Source organism: Cyrtonyx montezumae, unplaced genomic scaffold, assembly GCF_038088225.1.
Source record: "Cyrtonyx montezumae isolate F1298 unplaced genomic scaffold, pur_monq_1.0 scaffold_57, whole genome shotgun sequence".
Classification (NCBI taxonomy): Eukaryota; Metazoa; Chordata; class Aves; order Galliformes; family Odontophoridae; genus Cyrtonyx; species Cyrtonyx montezumae.
This window is the reverse complement of record NW_027072064.1, coordinates 558,532-579,702: the sequence shown is the minus strand read 5'-3', so window position 1 is coordinate 579,702 and position 21,171 is coordinate 558,532. Positions and strand designations below refer to the sequence as shown.

The following is a 21,171-nucleotide window of genomic DNA, read 5'->3' as shown; positions in this document are numbered from 1 at the left end:
TACAGCCATAAAGCAGAACAGTCACGGTTGGAGTGCTCACGGATGAGGAAGTGTGAGCAGATGGATGGGTGAAGCGAAGGTTCTGTTCGTCTTTGCATATGTCCCTTGTTAAGAGTTTGACCTTTAAGGCCACTCTTGCAAGGAAATGAGGCCTCATGCATTAGGGAAAAGCTTAAAGGCAAGGCGCTGGGGAATGAAATTCTGGCACCAGCTGACAGCATTGGCCATCTCCTTCCCCTTGCCTTCATCTTCTCCTGGTGCTTTTGAGTTCCTTCCTCAGAAATGCTTAGGCCTCTAATTCTGTCACTTGAAAGGAGCTTGTGTGGCAAAATGGACGTATCATGAACAAGGAAATGAAAAGGGAGCGTTGCAGAGAAGAGAAATAAGGCATCAATTTCTATAATTGTGTTGTTTTGCATACAAACGGGCTTGGTGTACTACAGCTACAAATGCATTGGTTGCCTCTGGGCCTGGGGCGGTCCCTACCAGTATAAAAGCTTGTCCTGCACCAGACTCCCTCATCCACTTCTCTTGCCTTCTCCTCCTTGGTGAGCAAGGTAAGCAGCAGTGTCTTTCTCCTCATTCCTCTTTTTCTCTGCATATCCTCTTGCTCTTCTGGTGTCCTGTGAGTCTTTGTCTCCACACAGACCTTGATGTGAGCCTTGCTCCTTGATGGTCCTCCCAGCAGCTCTCTTCTGCTTACCAGTGGGGGTGTGGGTGGGAGAAGGCCTTGGGCTGTCTCTGGAGGTGTTCTTGGGGACCTGTGTTGTCTAGCCACCCTCTGCCCCTGCACTATTTTCCTCTGCTCCCCATCGTGTGCCTCCTCCCTTGGTGTGCAGGCCTCCAGGCTGCTGCTCATGCTGCCTGTATTTTGCTTGTCTTCTTTCCAGGTCCACCTGCATCCCTCAGCCATGTCCTGCTACGATCTGTGCCGTCCCTGTGGCCCAACCCCGCTGGCCAACAGCTGCAACGAGCCCTGTGTGCGCCAGTGCCAGGACTCCCGGGTGGTGATCCAGCCCTCTCCTGTGGTGGTGACCCTGCCCGGACCCATCCTCAGCTCCTTCCCCCAGAATACCGCCGTGGGCTCCAGCACCTCTGCTGCTGTTGGCAGCATCCTGAGTGAGGAGGGAGTGCCCATCTCCTCTGGTGGCTTTGGCATTTCTGGCCTGGGCAGCCGGTTCTCTAGCAGGAGGTGCCTGCCCTACTAAGGATGAGGTGGATGTGCCATGAGCCCATTGCCCAGGAAGCCCGAAGACAGGCCTTTGACTAAGAATGATGCTGCTGGCCAGTGTTTCCAGATGGGCTAATCAGACTTGCACTCTTCTGAAGAGAAGAGCTGGAAGCCAGCATGCCAAGCTTGACTGGAAATGCTGCCTGCAGATGTCTTCCTCTTCTCCTGCATTTTACACATCATCATGAATCCATATTGTCTCCTTTTGTCCTGTACTATGGATTCATCCTGAAGCAAGTTGCGATGGCTTTGCTTCTTCTCCTCCTCTTCTTTTGGGAGGGCACTTGTGAATCTCATGGTGGTGAAGGGCCATCTGAGTGCTAGCTTCCTTCATAGAAGCATGGGCAAGACCACTTCTATCATGTGCTGCTTTTATTTCTTCTTTAGTCTGAATAAAATTTATGCTGCATTGTAATCTCAGTCTTTTTGTGTTCCTTCCTTGTTGGGATGCCCAATCACAGTCTTCACTGGGAAATGGGATATGTTGGAGTGTAAATATCAGTTCGCAGAATGAGAGAATTGATAGGGTTGGAACGGACCTCAGGGGTCCACCTTAGTTGAACCACCCTGCTAAATTATTGTCCCTGGAACAGTCTGCAGAGGAAAAAATTCAGGTGGGTCTGGAATATGTTGAGAGAAGAAGAAACCACCAACTCTCTGGGCTGCTATTTCTGATGCACTGATAATCCCACTTCAGTGTTGAGTTTTGCTTCCGGAACGTACCTCTATGCCTGCAGACAACTTTCTGAAGTAGTTTGGAGTATGGGACCTCCACATTCAATTCTCGTATGCAGGTATATCCAACATGCAAAACATGTCAATTTTATCGAGTATCTGTACGACAGTAGCAGATACAAAGAATAAATAAAGATCAGGGCTGCAGTCCTGCCCACTTTTTGTGCCTTCTTCCCCACACTGGAAGATAACTATCATCGGAGAGTGAAGTAAGCTGTCATGTCTGTGGCTGGCATGTGGTATTCTGTTTTACTCAACCTCAAGAGGTGATGCCTGCAGCCAGAGGAAGTCCTTCCTTCTCTTCTGGGGGCAGATTCAGCAGGTGTCCTGTGTCTCAGGTGCACAGGAGATGTTCTTTTCAGCCACATCAGTTCTCTGAGAGCTGCTGGTGGCCCATGGTCTATCCTCATACTTACCTGCTGTCTTCCAGCATACACACTGACTTTGTCCAATTGACACAGGGCCTATTACAGCTCTGCCCTGAGACAGATTACAATGCCCTTTTCTATGGAACATTCCTATTGTGGAGTCAGAGGGCCTTTCTCAGCTGCTGACAGAGGGGAGAGGAACAACAGTGAGGCAGATGTCTCCTGAGAGCAGTTACTCCATTTTCCCCTCCAGAATCTTTGGAAACTCATGACTTTGCAGCTCTGGGAGCTGCTCTGCTCGCATTGTTGATTTTTCTCAGCTTTAAGCTAACATTCTCAGATGGATATGCCCTGCATGTGGCTTGAATGACATGCTCTCTTCGTTGATCTATTTACTCTTAGTCCAATTTTTTTTGCTTTTAAACAAAGCTTGCAATATTGAACAGTAGAGCTGTGCGAACTTTGTAATATCCAAACTGCACTGGAGTGAACAAAAACATTGATCTAGTTGAATGGCTACAGCCATAAAGCAGAACACTCATGGTTGGAGTGCTCACGGATGAGGAAGTGTGAGCAGATGGATGGGTGAAGCGAAGGTTCTGTTCGTCTTTGCATATGTCCCTTGTTAAGAGTTTGACCTTTAAGGCCACTCTTGCAAGGAAATGAGGCCTCATGCATTAGGGAAAAGCTTAAAGGCAAGGCACTGGGGAATGAGAGGCTGGCACCAGCTGACAGCATTGGCCATCTCCTTCCCCTTGCCTTCATCTTCTCCTGGTGCTTTTGAGTTCCTTCCTCAGAAATGCTTAGGCCTCTAATTCTGTCACTTGAAAGGAGCTTGTGTGGCAAAATGGACATATCATGAACAAGGAAATGAAAAGGGAGCGTTGCAGAGAAGAGAAATAAGGCATCAATTTCTATAATTGTGTTGTTTTGCATACAAACGGGCTTGGTTTACTACAGCTACAAATGCATTGGTTGCCTCTGGGCCTGGGGCGGTCCCAACCAGTATAAAAGCTTGTCCTGCACCAGGCTCCCTCATCCACTTCTCTTGCCTTCTCCTCCTTGGTGAGCAAGGTAAGCAGCAGTGTCTTTCTCCTCATTCCTCTTTTTCTCTGCATATACTCTTGCTCTTCTGGTGTCCTGTGAGTTTTTGCCTCCACGCAGACCTTGATGTGAGCCTTGCTCCTTGATGGTCCTCCCAGCAGCTCTCTTCTGCTTACCAGTGGGGGTGTGGGTGGGAGAAGGCCTTGGGCTGTCTCTGGAGGTGTTCTTGGGGACCTGTGTTGTCTAGCCACCCTCTGCCCCTGCACTATTTTCCTCTGCTCCCCATCGTGTGCCTCCTCCCTTGGTGTGCAGGCCTCCAGGCTGCTGCTCATGCTGCCTGTATTTTGCTTGTCTTCTTTCCAGGTCCACCTGCATCCCTCAGCCATGTCCTGCTACGATCTGTGCCGTCCCTGTGGCCCAACCCCGCTGGCCAACAGTTGCAACGAGCCCTGTGTGCGCCAGTGCCAGGACTCCCGGGTGGTGATCCAGCCCTCTCCTGTGGTGGTGACCCTGCCCGGACCCATCCTCAGCTCCTTCCCCCAGAACACCGCCGTGGGCTCCAGCACCTCTGCTGCTGTTGGCAGCATCCTGAGTGAGGAGGGAGTGCCCATCTCCTCTGGTGGCTTTGGCATCTCTGGCCTGGGCAGCCGGTTCTCTAGCAGAAGATATCTGCCCTGCTAAGCTTGAGGTTGACCTCCTGTGGGATCATCCCAGAGGAAGCCAGAAGCCAGGTGGTGAACAGAGGACAGCACAGCTGGCCAGTGTTTCCAGATGGGCTCAGCTCCCTTCCTGCCCTCCAATGATCATAGAGGGTTGCTTGGGTGCCAGCTTTTCCTGTGTTGAAACATGACTAGCAGATGTCTTCCTGTTCTCCCACTTTCTTCTCAATCTTTGCAAGTCCATGTTGTGTCCTGCTGTCCTGTGCGTTTGGTTTGTCCTGAAGGAAGTTGAGATGGCCCTGCTTCTTCTCCCTCTCTCCATGTGAGGGAGATGATGTGCATCGCATTGCACTGAAGGTGTATCTGAGTATCCGCTGCCCTGCAGCAGCCCGGGCCAGATCCCTTCTACAATGCATTGCTTTTTTTCTATCTTTAAACTCAATAAAATTTATTCTGCATTGTAATCTCAGTCTCTTTGTATTTCTTCCTTGTTGACATACCCAACAACATTCCCAAATGAGAAATGGTATATCTTTGGATGTGAAGCTTATTTCTGCTCCCAGTTCTCCTTCTGTTGTTGTAAAAACACCTTGGCCAGCATCTTTGAAGAGAAGGCATTTCACAATGCACTGTCTGACCCGTGTGAATATAAGGAAGAAAAATTCTTATTGTGCAGTCTGACCCTTTGGTCTACCATATGACCATAAACATTAGAAATGGACAAAACATGGCCTGTGTGTGGACTGCCTTGTGCTATTTTGTCCCACTCCACCACATTTGATGATTGCTCGTGATACAGGGAATACAAGAGAAAGCAAGCTACAGATCTCTACTTCCCATATGCTCTTGACCACAACACATGATGCTTTTGTCTGTGCTACCCAGTTCTGTTGGAGGCAGAGTGAGGGTCAGCTCACAGGCAGTGGGAAGCCCTGCAATGCCTCTCAACAATTATGAAGGCATTGTGACCTGAGAGTAGGAGGAAAGTGCATAGAAAATGTGGTATCAGGAAGGGAAGGTAATGTGTGCAACATGTGGGCATGGGACTAAGGGTGCAGTTAGGCATACATTTGGGCAGATCCTGAGAATCAGGGAAGTATTTTTCACTCCAGAAATCAATGAAAAATTCCTCTGAGGACAAAGGAAATCCTCCCTTCCCTTTCTGTGGTAGATGTGGCAGGTGTCTTCTGTCTTAGGTGCATAGGAGATATTCTCTTCAGTCACATCAGTGATCTGAGAGCTGCCAGTGGCCCATGGGCCCTCCTCACACTCACCTGAAGTCTTCCACCACACCCCCTGACTCAGGCCAACTGACCCAGGGCCTCTATTACAGCTCTGCCCTGAGGCTTTTGCCTTCTCTGCAGCTCAGTGGCAGCAGTCTGGTTCTGCTGTTGTGCTACAGATCACCTTTTGCTCGATCGTGTTCCCCTTGGTCTGGATGCACAGTTGCCTGGTGCCTTCCCAGCTCGCCCATGAGTCTGTGTTTATTTTCTGTCTCTGCTTGGGAATGCTGACCCATGCTACTGTCATTGGATCTGACCCTGTGCTGTGCCCTGACTTCCTGCCTGCCATCAGTGCTGCTGCACCGCTGTGAACCTGATTGTTGAGCTGGTGTCTGGTGGACCTGTCTGGCATTTTTGCATCTCCCTTGTTCCTGTAATGTGCAATGAGGGCCATTGCTGGTGTGACTCCTGGCTTCCATTATCTTCATCTTCCTAAATGAGGCATTTGGTTGTGCCTGTGTGATTAGAGAGTTTCCTGTGCCTGTTGGAGTCCCAGCGTAGTTGCCGAGGGCATTTTGTCTCTGCTGTGGGATAAGGGGCTGGCTAGAATCTGAGGTGTGTATGTCAGATTTTGTACACCAGGCAGTCGCTCTCCCTGAGCACACATGCTTCCATCCAGCACTGCACAGAGCTTGATGTCCTCCTTGGACATATATTCTTAGGATGGTCCTAATACGTGCTTCTGTCCCAACTGCCCTTGGTGGCTCTCCCAGACCTCCCTTGTTTCTTGGTGGATGTGTGTGGCCTGGAAATGTTGTTGTGTATTTGTTGTTGTGTGCAACTGTGTTCAGAAGCAAGGGCAAAGCAGGATGCAAGGCATGAACATTGTGCTGCTGGAGAACCACCATATTTTTGCCCAGTTCTTGTGTTTGATTGTGGTGGACTTCATAATTTCTGACTAGTGGTCAACTAATGTTTGGTTACACGACTGCAATGTTCTTTTCTATGAAACATTCCTATTGTAGTGTCAGGGGACATCTCTCAGCTGTGGACAGAGGGGAGAGGAACAGTGAGGCAGACATCTCCTGAGAGCAGTGCTTGATCTAGTTGAATGGCTACAGCCAAAAGCAGAACAGCCATGGTTGGAGTGCTCACAGATGAGGAAGCTTGAGCAGATGGATGGGTGAAGTGAAGTCTGTGCTCATCTTTGCATGTGATCCTTGTTCAGAGTTTGACCTTTAAGGCCACTCTTGCAAGGAAATGAGGCCTCATGCATTAGGGAAAAGCTTAAAGGCAAGGCACTGGGGAATGAGAGGCTGGCACCAGCTGACAGCATTGGCCATCTCCTTCCCCTTGCCTTCATCTTCTCCTGGTGCTTTTGAGTTCCTTCCTCAGAAATGCTTAGGCCTCTAATTCTGTCACTTGAAAGGAGCTTGTGTGGCAAAATGGACATATCATGAACAAGGAAATGAAAAGGGAGCGTTGCAGAGAAGAGAAATAAGGCATCAATTTCTATAATTGTGTTGTTTTGCATACAAACGGGCTTGGTGTACTACAGCTACAAATGCATTGGTTGCCTCTGGGCCTGGGGCGGTCCCAACCAGTATAAAAGCTTGTCCAGCACCAGGCTCCCTCATCCACTTCTCTTGCCTTCTCCTCCTTGGTGAGCAAGGTAAGCAGCAGTGTCTTTCTCCTCATTCCTCTTTTTCTCTGCATATCCTCTTGCTCTTCTGGTGTCCTGTGAGTTTTTGCCTCCACGCAGACCTTGATGTGAGCTTTGCTCCTTGATGGTCCTCCCAGCAGCTCTCTTCTGCTTACCAGTAGGAGGAGGGGTGGGGGGGGGGGAGAAGGCCTTGGGCTGTCTCTGGAGGTGTTCTTGGGGACCTGTGTTGTCTAGCCACCCTCTGCCCCTGCACTATTTTCCTCTGCTCCCCATCGTGTGCCTCCTCCCTTGGTGTGCAGGCCTCCAGGCTGCTGCTCATGCTGCCTGTATTTTGCTTGTCTTCTTTCCAGGTCCACCTCCATCCCTCAGCCATGTCCTGCTACGATCTGTGCCGTCCCTGTGGCCCAACCCCGCTGGCCAACAGCTGCAACGAGCCCTGTGTGCGCCAGTGCCAGGACTCCCGGGTTGTGATCCAGCCCTCTCCTGTGGTGGTGACCCTGCCCGGACCCATCCTCAGCTCCTTCCCCCAGAACACCGCCGTGGGCTCCAGCACCTCTGCTGCTGTTGGCAGCATCCTGAGTGAGGAGGGAGTGCCCATCTCCTCTGGTGGCTTTGGCATCTCTGGCCTGGGCAGCCGGTTCTCTAGCAGAAGATATCTGCCCTGCTAAGCATGAATTGGTCATCCCATGAGAGTGTCCTCCAGGAATCCCAAAGCTTGGCACTGGACTGAGGATGAAGCTGCTGGCCTGGATGTGCTGTGCACCCTCCTGCTCTGTTGCAGAGCAGAGAGGTTAGTCAGGGTGTCAGCCTATGCTGCCCATTGACCCAGCCAGCATTTGTTTTCCTCTTTTCCCACTTTCTTCTCATCATCACAATTCCTCGTTATCTCCTGCTGTCCTATGCCATGGGTTCAGCCTGAAGGAAGCTGAGATGACCCTGCGTCTTCTACCTCTTGCCTTGGAGGAAAGAATGCATGTGTCCCATCTTCCTGTAGTTTCCCTCCAGATGGCCAACATGTTTGTTAGCTGTATTTGTAGCAGCCTTTAACTTTTCACTGTTTCGATTCCTCCTTTAAGCTCAATAAAATTTATGCTGCATTATAATGTCCGTCTCCTCATGTTTCTTCCCTCATATTCATTCCATGTTTGGATAGTCAACTAATCTGTCCATAGTGAGAAGCTTTTTTACTGGAATGGGGATTTGTGTAATATCCTCCTAGTGTAACCCATCTTGCTCCCCCAAGGTGCTGAGTTCCCTCTAAACACCTTATAATTGGTAGAGATGGGTAGCTAGATGGGTGTTCAGTGTTGGCATAATATTATACAAGTGTTTATGAGCACCCTCAAGTTACACGTCAGCAATGAGCAAAACTGAATATTTTCCAACCTCCGGCTGATATGAAAAGACATTGGATTGCCAGAAGGCATTTCTGTACCTAACAGTGGTCAGCTGATTGAAGCTGTGTTTTGATGTTACCACTGTATGTGTATTCATATTCTTCTCATCCATCCTCCAAGCACATCTGCCAAACCTAAACTGGAGAGGGTCTCAAAGGAGTCAAAGGGAATGGTGAAAGCCAGGAAATCACCGTAACTTTAGAGATGCAAGCTTTCCCTAGAGAAACAGTTAATTTGTGGGAGATTGTCTAAAATCCAAGAACCGAGGTGCCCTGCCTAGAAAGGCCATGCTTAACAAAGCCTGAGTGGCTTGGGGTTCGTGGGTGACATTGAGTTTACAGAATACAAAGCTGAACAATATATTTGATACTCTGGTGGATAGGGATTTCATTAGGAGAGACTCAGACAGATGTGAGTACTGGGGCTTTGTGAGCCTCATGAAGCTGAACAAAAACAAGTGCAATGTTCTGCATCTCTGTTGGAGAAAATCCCAGCTTCAGTACAAGCTGGGCAATGAATTTAGGCAACCAAGACCAGCCCTCCAGAGGAGGAGTTAGGCATGGTGATGGATGAATAACTGTACCCGTATTAACGCTGTGTGCTTATAGCTGAGAAAGCCAATCATATCCTGGGCTGCAGAAGTGTGGCCAGAAGATCAAGGGCTGTGATTCTCCCTATCTACTCTGCTTTCATGAGACCCTACTTGGTGTTCTGCATTCAGCTCTGGGTCCCCCATACAAAGCAGATATGGACCTGTTAGAGCAAGTCCAGAGGAGGCCATAAAGATGATCAAAAGTCTGAAGCTCTACTCCTGTGAAGAAAGGCTTAATAGAGTTGGTGGTTTTATCCTGGAGAAGAGAAGGCTTCGTGGAAACAGTATTGCAGCCTTTCAATATACAAAGGTGGCTTGTAAGAAAGATGGAGAGAGACTATATGTCAGGTACAACAGTGACAAGACAAGAGGAAACATGTTTTTCTTTTCTTTTTTTTTTTTTTATGATGAGGTTTATTAGACACCAGAACAGGTTGTGCAGAGAATCTGTGGATGGCCCAGGACTGGGAACATTCATAGTAAGGTTAGACAGATTATGAATAACCAGATCTACTGGAATATGTCCCAGCTTATGGCAGGAGTATGAACTAGATGATCTTTAATGGTGCCTTCCAAACTTAGTCATTCTATAATACAAGTTTTATTATAGCATCAGGGAGAGCGATTGATGATGTTGGCCCTCCCATGTGGAAGTTCAGATGAAGCTTCAGGGTTAGGAGGAGATGTGCTCCAGGATGAGAGCTGAAGAAATGCCCAAAGGGTAAGAGGCTTCTCTTCCTTCCTGAGGTTACACACTGTTCATCATTGGCTGCATCACCTGCTTGTGCTGACGTGTCATGTCTCCAAGAAGTATTTTGGCCTCTAATTCTGCCACTTGAAAGGAGAATTAGTGGTGGAAGGGGTATGTCATGAACAGGGAAATGAAAAGGGAGCATTGCAGGGAACAGAAAAAAAAAAGAGAGCATTTTCTTTAATTGTGGTGTTTTGCATGCAAGATGAGCTTATTGATACATATGATGAACGTACAAAGGAAGCCTCTGGAAAAATGGGCAGTCCTGACCAGTATAAAAGCCCATCCAGCACCAGACTCCTTCATCCACTTCTCTTGCCTTCTGCAGCTTGGTGAACAAGGTGAGCTGCAGTGGTCTTCTTCTCACTCTCCTCTTTCTCTGCTTCTCCTCTTGCCTTCTGGCCTCCACTGAGTCTTTGCCACTGTGCAGGCCTTAGTGTGCTCCTTGATGGTGCTCCCACCAGGTCTGTCCTGCTTGCCAGTGTTGGGGGAGGTGGGAGAAGGCCTTGGGCTGTCTCTGCTGGGAAATCTTGGGGACCTGGACTGTCAAGTCTCTCTGTTCCCACTATGCCTGTCTGCACTCCCCATCATGTGCCTTCTCCCTTGTCAAGGAGGCCACCAGGCTGCAGCTCACACTGTCTGTGCTTTTCTTGTTCTCTCTGCAGTTCCACCTCATCCCTCAGCCATGTCCTGCTACGATCTGTGCCGTCCCTGTGGCCCAACCCCGCTGGCCAACAGCTGCAACGAGCCCTGTGTGCGCCAGTGCCAGGACTCCCGGGTTGTGATCCAGCCTTCTCCTGTGGTGGTGACCCTGCCCGGACCCATCCTCAGCTCCTTCCCCCAGAACACCGCCGTGGGCTCCAGCACCTCTGCTGCTGTTGGCAGCATCCTGAGCCAGGAGGGAGTTCCTATTTCCTCTGGTGGCTTTGGCATCTCTGGCCTGGGCAGCCGTTTCTCTGGCAGGAGGTGCCTGCCCTGCTAAGAAGAGGTGGACATCCCATGAGCACATTGCCAGGAATCCCAAAGGCAGGTGCCAGACTGAGGATGATGCTGCTGGCTAGTGTTTCCAGATAGGCTGAGCATTTTTATGCCCTCATGCAAAGCACAGGAGGAAGACAGGTTGCCAGCCTATGCTCTCTGGAAACACAGCCAGCAGACGTCTTCTTCTCCTGCTTTCTTCTCATCATCACAAGTCCATGTTTTCTCCTGCTGTCCTGTGCCATGGGTTTGCTCTGAAGGAAGTTGAGATGGCCCTGCTTCTTTCCCCTCTTACCCTGTGAAGGAGGAAGATGTACATCTCATTTTGATGAAACTTGCCGGCTAATTGCCACTCTGTTTATCAACTGCCTTTGTAGCAGCTTTAAAGTATGCACTGCTTTGTTTCTGTCCTTAGACTCAATAAAATGTATGCTGCATTGTAATCTCTGTCTCCTCATATTTCTTTCTAGTTGGTATTCATAGGAAAGCAATTCAGGAAAAAGATTTTTTTGTCTTGGAGTCGAAGTGTTGTATTACATCCTGATATTTTCCTTCTTCTTGCTCATGGGATTTGAGCACTCTCAAGGGAGAGGGTATATGCGTGTGTCACAGGGAGGTGGAGGGGTATATGGTATTGGGCAGGTCATTCAATTTTGAGGGTCCAGGACATCCCTCTGGTGGGAATGAGAGAGATGTTAGAAATTGTTTTGCATTTTATAAGACAGTATAATTCCGACTGTAGGATACAGGAGTTGGACATGATGATCTTCATGGACCCTTCCAACTCAGTATATTCTATGATTCTATGAGAAAGACACAAGATTGCCAGAAGGCATTACTATGTGCACTGCTCCAAAAGCATTCTTTTGTCCATCCCTTCTCCAAGCACATCTGTCAAACCCTCAAAGTGTAGAGAGTCCCAAAGAAGTCAAAGTAAGGAAAATACTGTTGAATTCTGAGCTCTACTTTGATTTGTTTCTACATATACATCTTGATCAGGGAGAGCATAATGGCTAGGAGTGGAAGCTAGAATTGCAGAGCTTATCTTCTCACATCTGAATATATGGACAACATCTGTGGTATCTGCTGAAAACACTTCAGAGTGCAGGAATGGAGCAGGAAGAGAATGGTCTCCCCCAATGGAGCAATCCTGTGGTCAAAAGTAAGATTTGTTGTGGAGTCCTTACAGTCACATCACTGTGTCCTGAAGGGAAGTGAGTCTGGAGCAGCCCCACAGGACTACTCCAAAATTCTCATTCAACTGCTGAACAGACTGTGGCTGGGGAGGACCCAAACCAGGGTTCATTTTGTCCTTCCACACATGCCTCAAGCTGAGGAGCCTGAGGAGTGGTACACCACCAACTCTGATTATTCCTCCTTCCCACCTTCTTTTCCTCCACAGCCCCTGATTTATTCCCGTCACTCTGATCCTGCCTCCAATAGTAACAGGGGAGCCTCTGGTGCCATTGCTCATTCTTCTGCCTTTTTGAGCACTTGCAGAGCTTGTGAACAAGGTACTGCGTCTGGTCGAAGTCCTACCAAGCATTCGGTTGTGCCCTCTGGGCTGTCACTCTGGATGGCCAAAGCACAAGTTGTGACAAAGACATGGTCAGGTGGAGGGACACATATCATTTGCCTACATGTTCCACTGTCATTGGGATTCCACCTAGTTTACTAGAGGTCTTGAGCAAGGAGTCATGGAAGGGCAATAGTCTACATTCCCTATTCTTGGTACTATGCTACTTAAGAAGGGGTGGTATGAAGGAGGGAAATAAGATTGCCAAAGAGGAGCCAGGCCAAGGGCAATAATTAATTTGAGAGATTCTAAAATTCAAGTGCAGAAGTGCCCTGACTGGAAAGATGAATTTTAACAGAATGTGAGTAAGCGTAGTGTTATGGAGAGTGATTCATGTGGCTTCTCCTTGCCTATGGATGTCCAGTCTGAAGCTTCAGGGTTAGGAGAAGAGCCACAATCATCAGGACATATGTTAATGCAACACCCCAGAGAGTAAATGGCAGACATCCCCTGGAGTGCTGGGACAGTCTTCATCACTGGCTGTATCATTCTTGAGATGACGCATCCTTAATTCTTGAACTATTTTGGACTCTAATGCTGTCACTTGAAAGCAGTCTACACAATTGAATAGTATGTGCAGAACAGGAAAATAAAAGGAAGCATTACAGGGAAAATAAACAAGACACTAGTTTTTATAATTGTGATGATTTGCATGCAAGATGAGCTTTTGGTAAACACATTACATTTGCAAAGGTTGCTGCTCAAAGCCTGGGGCAGACTAGACCAGTATAAAAGCCTGTCCAGCACAAGGCTGCTTCATCCACTTCTCTTGCCTTCTCCAACTTGGTGAACAAGGTAAGTTGCATCAGCCAGCTCCTTGCTCTCTTCTTTCTCTGCCTCTCCTCCTGCCCTTCTGGACTCCACTGCATCTTTGCCTCCATGCAGGCCATGATGTGAGCCTTACTCCTTGATGGTGCTCCCACCAGCTCTGCACTGCTTGAAAGTGTGGGGACAGGGGAGAGAAGGCACTGGGTTGACTCTGTAGGGGTTATTCTTGAGGATCTGGTCTCCCGAGCCTCTGTCTGTGCCCTAACTGCCTGTCCCTAATCCCCTGCCTGTGCCTCTTCTCTATGTGAGCAGGCCAGCACGCTGCTGCTCATGCTGCACATACTTTTCTTGTAATCTCTCCAGGTCCACCTTCATCCTACAGCCATGTCCTGCTACGATCTGTGCCGTCCCTGTGGCCCAACCCCGCTGGCCAACAGCTGCAACGAGCCCTGTGTGCGCCAGTGCCAGGACTCCCGGGTTGTGATCCAGCCCTCTCCTGTGGTGGTGACCCTGCCCGGACCCATCCTCAGCTCCTTCCCCCAGAACACTGCCGTGGGCTCCAGCACCTCTGCTGCTGTTGGCAGCATCCTGAGTGAGGAGGGAGTGCCCATCTCCTCTGGTGGCTTTGGCATCTCTGGCCTGGGCAGCAGATTCTCTAGCAGGAGGTGCCTGCCCTACTAAGGATGAGGTGGATGTGCCATGAACCCATTGCCCAGGAAGCCGAAAGCCAAGTGGTGAACTGAGGACAATGCTGCTGGTCCGTGTTTCCAGATGGGCTGAGCATCTTGTGTCTTCCTGCATAACAGAGAGGGAAGCCAGGATGTCAGCCTGTGCTGTCTGGAAACACAGTCAGCAGATGTCTTCTTCTCCTGCTTTCTTCTAATCATCACAAGTTCTTGTTGTGTCCTGCTATCCTGTGCCTTGGGTTTATCCTAAAGGAAGTTGAGATGGCCCTGCTTCTTTCCCCTCTTGCTGTGGGAGGGAGAAAGATGTGCATTGCATTGTGGTGAAGGTGTGTCTGAGTACCAGCTGCCCTTGTAGCAGCCTGGACCAGATTTTTCTAGCTTCAAACTCAATAAATTTTATGCTGCATTGTAATCTCAGTCTCTTTGTGTTCATTACATGTTGAGACGCCTAATGACACTCCTCACTGAAAAATGAGATATCTTGGGTTGTTCCACTTCACAACATGTGAGGATTGCTTGTGCCACAAGGAGTACAGCAGAAAGCAAACTGCAGATCTCTACTTCCCATATGCTCTTGACCACAACACATGATGCTTTTGTCTGTGCCAACCAGTTCTGTTGGAGGCAGAGGGAGGGTCAGCTCTTCAGCTGTGCCACAGGCTGAGAGAAGCCCTGCAAAGCCTCTCACCAATTATGAAGGCATTGTGACCTGAGAGTAGGAGGAAAGTGCATAGAAAATGTGGTATCAGGGAGGGAAGGCAATGTGTGCATCATGTGGGCATGGGACTCAGGGTGCAGTTAGGCATACATTTGGGCAGATCCTGAGAATCAGGGAAGTATTTTTCACTCCAGAAATCAATGAAAAATTCCTCTGAGGACAAAGGAAATCCTCCCTTCCCTTTCTGTGGTAGATGTGGCAGGTGTCTTCTGTCTTAGGTGCATAGGAGATATTCTCTTCAGTCACATCAGTGATCTGAGAGCTGCCAGTGGCCCATGGGCCCTCCTCACACTCACCTGAAGTCTTCCACCACACCCCCTGACTCAGGCCAACTGACCCAGGGCCTCTATTACAGCTCTGCCCTGAGGCTTTTGCCTTCTCTGCAGCTCAGCGGCAGCAGTCTGGTTCTGCTGTTGTGCCACAGGTCACCTTATGCTCGATCGTGTTCCCCTTGGTCTGGATGCACAGTTGCCTGGTGCCTTCCCAGCTCGCCCATGAGTCTTTGTTTATTTTCTGTCCCTGCTTGGGAACGCTGACCCATGCTACTGTCATTGGATCTGACCCTGTGCTGTGCCCTGACTTCCTGCCTGCCATCAGTGCTCCTGCACCGCTGTGAACCTGATTGTTGAGCTGGTGTCTGGTGGACCTGTCTGGCATTTTTGCATCTCCCTTGTTCCTGTAATGTGCAATGAGGGCCATTGCTGGTGTGACTCCTGGCTTCCATTATCTTCATCTTCCTAAATGAGGCATTTGGTTGTGCCTGTGTGATTAGAGAGTTTCCTGCGCCTGTTGGAGTCTCAGCGTAATTGCAGAGGGCATTTTGTCTCTGCTGTGGGATAAGGGGCTGGCTAGAATCTGAGATGTGTATGTCAGATTTTGTACACCAGGCAGTCGCTCTCCCTGAGCACACATGCTTCCGTCCAGCACTGCACAGAGCTTGATGCCCTCCTTGGACATATGTCCTTAGGATGGTCCTAATACGTGCTTCTGTCCCAACTGCCCTTGGTGGCTCTCCCAGACCTCCCTTGTTTCTTGGTGGATATGTGTGGCCTGGAAATGTTGCTGTGTGTTTGTTGTTGTGTGCAATTGTGTCAGGATGTAAGGGCAAAGCAGGATGCAAGGCATGAACACGCTGGAGTGCCGCCCTATTTTTGTTCAGTCTTTGGAGTTCTTGCAGTTGAGGCAGTGTGAGCAGATAGATGGGTGAAGTGAAGGCCATGTTCATTATTGCATTTGAGCCTTGCTGGGAATTTGACCTGTGAGGCCGTCGTTGCAAGGAAATGAGGCTCCACACATTAGGGAAAAGCTTTAAGGCAAGACGCAGGGGAATGAGAGGCTGGCACCAGCTGACAGCATTGGCCATCTCCTTCCCCTTGCCTTCATCTTCTCCCTGTGCTTTTGAGTCCTTTCCTCAGAAATGCTTAGGCCTCTAATTCTGTCACTTGAAAGGAGCTTGTGTGGCAAAATGGACATGTCATGAACAAGGAAATGAAAAGGGAGCGTTGCAGGGAAGAGAAATAAGGCATTGATTTCTATAATTGTGTTGTTTTGCATACAAATGGGCTTGGCGTACTACAGCTACAAATGCATTGGTTGCCTCTGGGCCTGGGGCGGTCCCGATCAGTATAAAAACTTGTCCAGCACCAGACTCCTTCATCCACTTCTCTTGCCTTCTCCAACTTGGTGAGCAAGGTGAGCTGCAGTGGGTATCTCCTCACTCTCCTCTTTCTCTGCTTATCCTCTTGCTCTTCTTGTCTCCTGTGAGTTTTTGCCTCCATACAGACCAGATGTGAACCTTGCTTCTTGATGGTGCTCCCACCAGCTCTGCTCTGCTTGCCAGATTGATGGGAGGTGGGAGGAGGCCTTGGGTTGACTCTGTAGGGTCTCTTGAGGATCTGGGCTGCCAAACCTCTCTTGGCATCCCCCCAATGCCCGTTCCTTCTTCTCAACCTGAGCCTAGTCCTTTGGCAACGAAGTCACCAGGCTGCAGCTCACACTGTCTGTGCTTTTCTTGTTCTCTCTGCAGTTCCACCTCATCCCTCAGCCATGTCCTGCTACGATCTGTGCCGTCCCTGTGGCCCAACCCCGCTGGCCAACAGCTGCAACGAGCCCTGTGTGCGCCAGTGCCAGGACTCCCGGGTTGTGATCCAGCCCTCTCCTGTGGTGGTGACCCTGCCCGGACCCATCCTCAGCTCCTTCCCCCAGAACACTGCTGTGGGATCCTCAGCATCTGCTGCTGTTGGCAGCATCCTGAGTGAGGAGGGAGTGCCCATCTCCTCTGGTGGCTTTGGCATTTCTGGCCTGGGCAGCAGATTCTCTAGCAGGAGATGCCTGCCCTATTGAAGGCAACACGGTTTTCCCATGAGCTCATCCCAAAGGAAGCCCAAAGCCATGCCCCCGACTCAGGACGGAGCTCCTGGCCAATGTTTCCAGATGGGCTGAGCATCCTTGTGCTCTCCTGCAAAGCAGAGATGGAAGACAAATTGCTATCATGTTCTGATTGGAATAATGATGGATATCTCGTATTCAAAATTTTTCATGTGATTCATTTTTTCGTGCATTTTAATTTTGGTTTCTGATTGGTTTTTATGTTGCTCTGCTTGTAAATCTTCAGTTCAGATTAATTAATTCATGTGTTAGGAAATCAATCTTACTTTCTATTCTTTATTTTGAATGGCTTAAATTGTTTCCTTCCTTCATGTAAACATATATTTTGCTTTTTATTGTAGAGTACTTCATAACTTTTTCATTAAACTGATGTTGCATCTTCATTTGTTTCATGGATTGTTTTTTGCCTCTTTTTCCATTTATTCAGACCAAATAGACCATTATATGAAAAAATTAATCTCTGCAGTAATCAAATTGTAACTTCTCATTTGAGAGAGGTAATTGCCTGATTAGGAATAATCATACTGCATAGGATGTATACTTGTGTCAATGCTTTCCTATTGACAGAATTGGTATGATTGAATTCCAGTAACTCAGATTTGCGAGGAATTACTGATCATACTGATAGACGTCAAAGAATGGTTTTGCTTTTGGTGACATGGAGGGTGTCTTTCCGTGATAGGCACATAGCATTAAGATGATATAAATGTGTTTCAGAAGAATGAAACTCCTGGGAAAGTGGTCTGTGTCCAGCAACAGCATAACCTGAAAGGTCTATTTTGTTGTGCTTGTTGATATTGGTGGGAGGTGGATGATTGGACCTTGGATGTCTTTTCCAAGCTTTGTGGTTTTATGATTCTATGAATGAAGGAGCTTGGAGAAGAGCCACATCATATGTCCTTAAGTCTGATTATTAACACTTGATTCCAAATAAACAAATCTCCTGGAAGTAATCCACCTTTGGATGTTACATCCCTAAGAAGTGTTTGTGTAGGATGTTAAAGCCTTTATTAAACATTTCATTAGAGAGTTCCTGAAGAATGTGAATGTCAGTTTGAAATCCATGTCCCCTTTGCACTTTAAGATTGGATAATAACTATGATTATGGACTTTTACAAACTTCTTGGACTATTTGTGACTAGTGAGGCATCCTCTATTGCATTGAGCGCTCTCAGTGCAGGGGGAGTGCCCATCTCCTCTGGCAGCTCCTTGGGATTTGGGAGCTTTGGTTATCCAGGCCTGGGCAGCGGGTACAGCCGGCCCTACCGCCGCTACAACACCTACCGCAGTGGCTTCAATGGGCCGTGCTAGAGCATGAGGAGCAGACAGGAAGAAATGCTGAAGCACGATTCAATGTGGGGAAGAGCTCCTGACCGTGGTTTTGTGGTGCTGGACACCCACAACTCTATCTCAAGTTAATGGAGCTGTCATTCCCTAAAATGGAGCTAATCATTCCCTAAAATGAGGTCCTGTTCCTGTCAAACTACTTTATATCTCTAATCCAGTACGTAGTTCTCCTATGCATCACTGTATTTGATACTGCCTGGTGTTAGACATTCTTTAAACAGTAGATGGGACCATATTTTCAATGTATCATCCTACCCTGAAAAAAAAGCCCTGTGGAACACATCACCATGAGCTGTGCCTTTCTTCCCATATTAAAACCTTTTGGTTTGCAGCATTTTAATCCATTCTTTAGTGTTATTAAAGCAATGCTTTTATCATATCCCAAGTCTTTTGTTATTTTTATTCCTCCTTCTACTTTTCCTTGAAACTTTTACAGTATTGATCACCAGCACCAGGTAGAGATACAATATGAATACCAGTGCAGAGAGACAATATGAATACCAGTGTGGCCAAGAAGACATGTTTAGAGCTCACAATCAAGAACAGCCAAAATGCACATTGATTTCAGGGTGATTCATTGTAATATTTGATATTCTGCATCTCTGTTTTTGTTTTTTTTTTTCAGGACAGCAAGTGTTTTATGACCTTAGAGTATGACCGGGTATCTGTCTCAGTAACTCTAACCTGGAGCTGCAAGGTGCAAAGAAAGATTTACCATCATACCACTGCTTGAAGGCTTGGATTTGTAAAGTCAAACACAAACAGAAGCACAAGTCCCAAAAAAGGCATAGACACAGACCATGGTTTTTTCTGTTTGCATGCTATTTAGTGCAGAACAGTGGTGTATTTTGGGGCTCCCAATAAAAGCCTGGGGCTCCTGGCTGTCTTACTGTCCAGTCTGTAGCTCTGAAATATCCCCCCAAAAAAGCTCACAAAATGATGTGTTCTAACATTTAATTAATACAGGACATTTGAAGGCATTAAAACCTTTAGAAATCCTCTCAAGTAAATAATTATTTCTAGAAGTACCTGAGATCAAAACCAGAATTGCACAGCCAATGAAGCTATTAAAGGAATAACTTCTGGGGGGAAATGTGAGGTGTTCTCATGTTGGGGAATGTCTGAGGCATTCAAATAAGTCCAGTTATCGCATAAATTCTGTTGCAGCAGATTAAATTGTCCCCAATGGTAAAATTGTTCCCAGAAGTTAAATTGTTTTGCTTATGGTTTATGTACCAGTCTTGTCTCATCTTGGCAGCAGATGAAAAGCCTTCCTCAAAGCTTCTTTCATCATGTAAATGCCTCATACTGTTACACTCAACGCTTCTGAAGTCAACACAAAGATAATACAAATTTCAATTCATGTAAGTAATTTGTCAGCTCTTTGGCAATTTGGTAGTTCACCAGCCTCATGTATGCACTCTGCCTTTAAACACAGAGGGTTTTAATTGAGTGCATGAAATTTGAAACACCTGCTTCACCACTTTAGCTATCTGAAAAAGCAAGATCCAAAGGCTTCCAACTCTCCAGGTGAACTTGGGATGCTGATTAAACTGGCAGAATATCAGTGGAAAACATTTCCAGGCAGTAAATGAGATTATTTCTGTAATATTATATATCCTCCATCCTAGAGGAAAGAATGAAGCAAAAGTAGCATTCTTTGGCTGTCTAGTTTTATGGATGAAGAGGAAAATAATTCCCCAAGTGTGTGATATTTTCCATTTACTACAAGGAAATATATTTTTAAAACCTATAAATAAGCTCAAGTAGTATGTGAGGTAGAGATTTTGTGGAAAAGGCAGGAAATTCTAAGTATAGGGAAGGAGACTTTTTTTGGGGGGTGGAGAATTATTAAGTTCTAGGAATTTTTTTTTAACAAAGATGATAATTTTTAATAGAATAATTACTTTCTGAAGATGTGTACACTGAGCTGGTTTGTGAAGTCCTTTGAATGATCTTGACCCACATGCCTTGAAATTAGGTTTGTAGTCAGTTGCTGTGAGAGCTGAGATCCTGTCGTGTACGTTGTGATGCAAGCAGCACAAAACTTTGCATATTTGAGCCATTAGAGAAAAGCTACTCTGAACTTTGAAGTCCTTTATTCTTCTAAAGACCAAGATCAGCCCGTGTACAGAGAGATACCCTTCTTTCAGAGTTAATTCACGTTTCTTGCTGGGGGATGGAGGTGCAAAGAGAAGAGGATTGGTCCCTGCTCTCTGAATTCTTTTCATGTGCAGAGGTCTTTCCTGCAGGCTACTGCATACTGCAGAGGTGAAACAAATCGCATAATAGTTAATAAAGCAGAGAACTGAATTAGTAGGTGCAGCTTCTACCAATTCTGCAGTTCAGCTCAGGCAGAACATTGCCTTTAAGAACTGATAATTGAAAGCAAGCTTATTAGCCACATTTCTATCTAACTTGATGTGAAGATTGCTGTACATTCCTGTGACTTAGTAGGGTTTCATGTAGTAATAATGGTGGTTCTTCAGATGAAACACTATGCAGATATCAGATTGAAAATTAGAGGCAGTTAATAAACGTCCCAAAATAATGAGATCAAGTCATGGCATTTTTTCATTAGATTGTGGCTGTTTGGGTTTTGCATGGAAAAAGAAGTTAAGAAGTGCAGACTTGTGTGTGTATCAGCTGTGTTCTTATAAACTGGAAGTAAAATGTAGGTTAGAAAATGTTTTATTATCTCTGGTCAGCAATTCTCACTGGTCTTAATTATCTTTACCTCTCACAATGTTCATGGAAATCTGGTGCTTCTCAGCTATATGTCTGTGGCATTGAAATAGTGCAGAAATGCAAAATTTGGGAATATTTATTATGCATCTCTTCTTGTGGTCAGACTGAGCCCTTGATATGGAAATGGCTGTGAATTGAATCCAGGCTCCCACCTCAGACCTTAATGATTATTCACCTAAAGGAGTGAAGTCTTGAATAAGGACTGTGCAACACATACACGCCCCTTAAGCAGTGTTTTGATGACTAAAGTGAAACACAAAATGTACATTGGCCCTAGGAAACAATATAATTATTGCTGA

The 21,171-nt window shown here is 47.2% G+C and overlaps 5 protein-coding genes across 5 annotated transcripts in view; all 5 read left to right on the top strand.

Moving 5' to 3' along the window:
- Nucleotides 1-21,171, top strand: part of LOC136056703 (scale keratin-like) — a 211,789-nt gene that overhangs the window by 155,754 nt on the left and 34,864 nt on the right. The gene's annotated exons all lie outside the window — the stretch shown is intronic.
- On the top strand, nt 540-1,646 carry LOC136056600 (feather keratin 4). The gene is made up of 2 exons (XM_065748886.1): nt 540-557; nt 891-1,646. The coding sequence occupies exon 2, from the start codon at nt 912-914 to the stop codon at nt 1,206-1,208; it is 297 nt and encodes a 98-aa protein (XP_065604958.1). The 5' UTR covers nt 540-557; nt 891-911; the 3' UTR covers nt 1,209-1,646.
- On the top strand, nt 3,389-4,501 carry LOC136056602 (feather keratin 2-like). The gene is made up of 2 exons (XM_065748888.1): nt 3,389-3,408; nt 3,742-4,501. Exon 2 carries the CDS (start codon nt 3,763-3,765, stop codon nt 4,057-4,059), a length of 297 nt encoding a protein of 98 aa, XP_065604960.1. The 5' UTR covers nt 3,389-3,408; nt 3,742-3,762; the 3' UTR covers nt 4,060-4,501.
- Nucleotides 12,992-14,083, top strand: LOC136056739 (feather keratin 4). The gene is made up of 2 exons (XM_065749069.1): nt 12,992-13,012; nt 13,349-14,083. The coding sequence occupies exon 2, from the start codon at nt 13,370-13,372 to the stop codon at nt 13,664-13,666; it is 297 nt and encodes a 98-aa protein (XP_065605141.1). The 5' UTR covers nt 12,992-13,012; nt 13,349-13,369; the 3' UTR covers nt 13,667-14,083.
- Nucleotides 16,420-18,109, top strand: LOC136056736 (feather keratin 1-like). Its single transcript, XM_065749063.1, has 2 exons — nt 16,420-16,670; nt 17,964-18,109. The coding sequence occupies exons 1-2, from the start codon at nt 16,436-16,438 to the stop codon at nt 18,086-18,088; spliced, it is 360 nt and encodes a 119-aa protein (XP_065605135.1). The 5' UTR covers nt 16,420-16,435; the 3' UTR covers nt 18,089-18,109.

Bases quoted from the DNA above. Each gene is read 5' to 3' on its own strand.
- LOC136056600 (XM_065748886.1), top strand. From the start codon at position 912: ATGTCCTGCTACGATCTGTGCCGTCCCTGTGGCCCAACCCCGCTGGCC.
- LOC136056602 (XM_065748888.1), top strand. From the start codon at position 3,763: ATGTCCTGCTACGATCTGTGCCGTCCCTGTGGCCCAACCCCGCTGGCC.
- LOC136056739 (XM_065749069.1), top strand. From the start codon at position 13,370: ATGTCCTGCTACGATCTGTGCCGTCCCTGTGGCCCAACCCCGCTGGCC.
- LOC136056736 (XM_065749063.1), top strand. From the start codon at position 16,436: ATGTCCTGCTACGATCTGTGCCGTCCCTGTGGCCCAACCCCGCTGGCC. The intron at 16,671-17,963 runs GTGGCTTTGGCA...GTGCAGGGGGAG, and splicing joins GGGAGTGCCCATCTCCTCTG to TGCCCATCTCCTCTGGCAGC.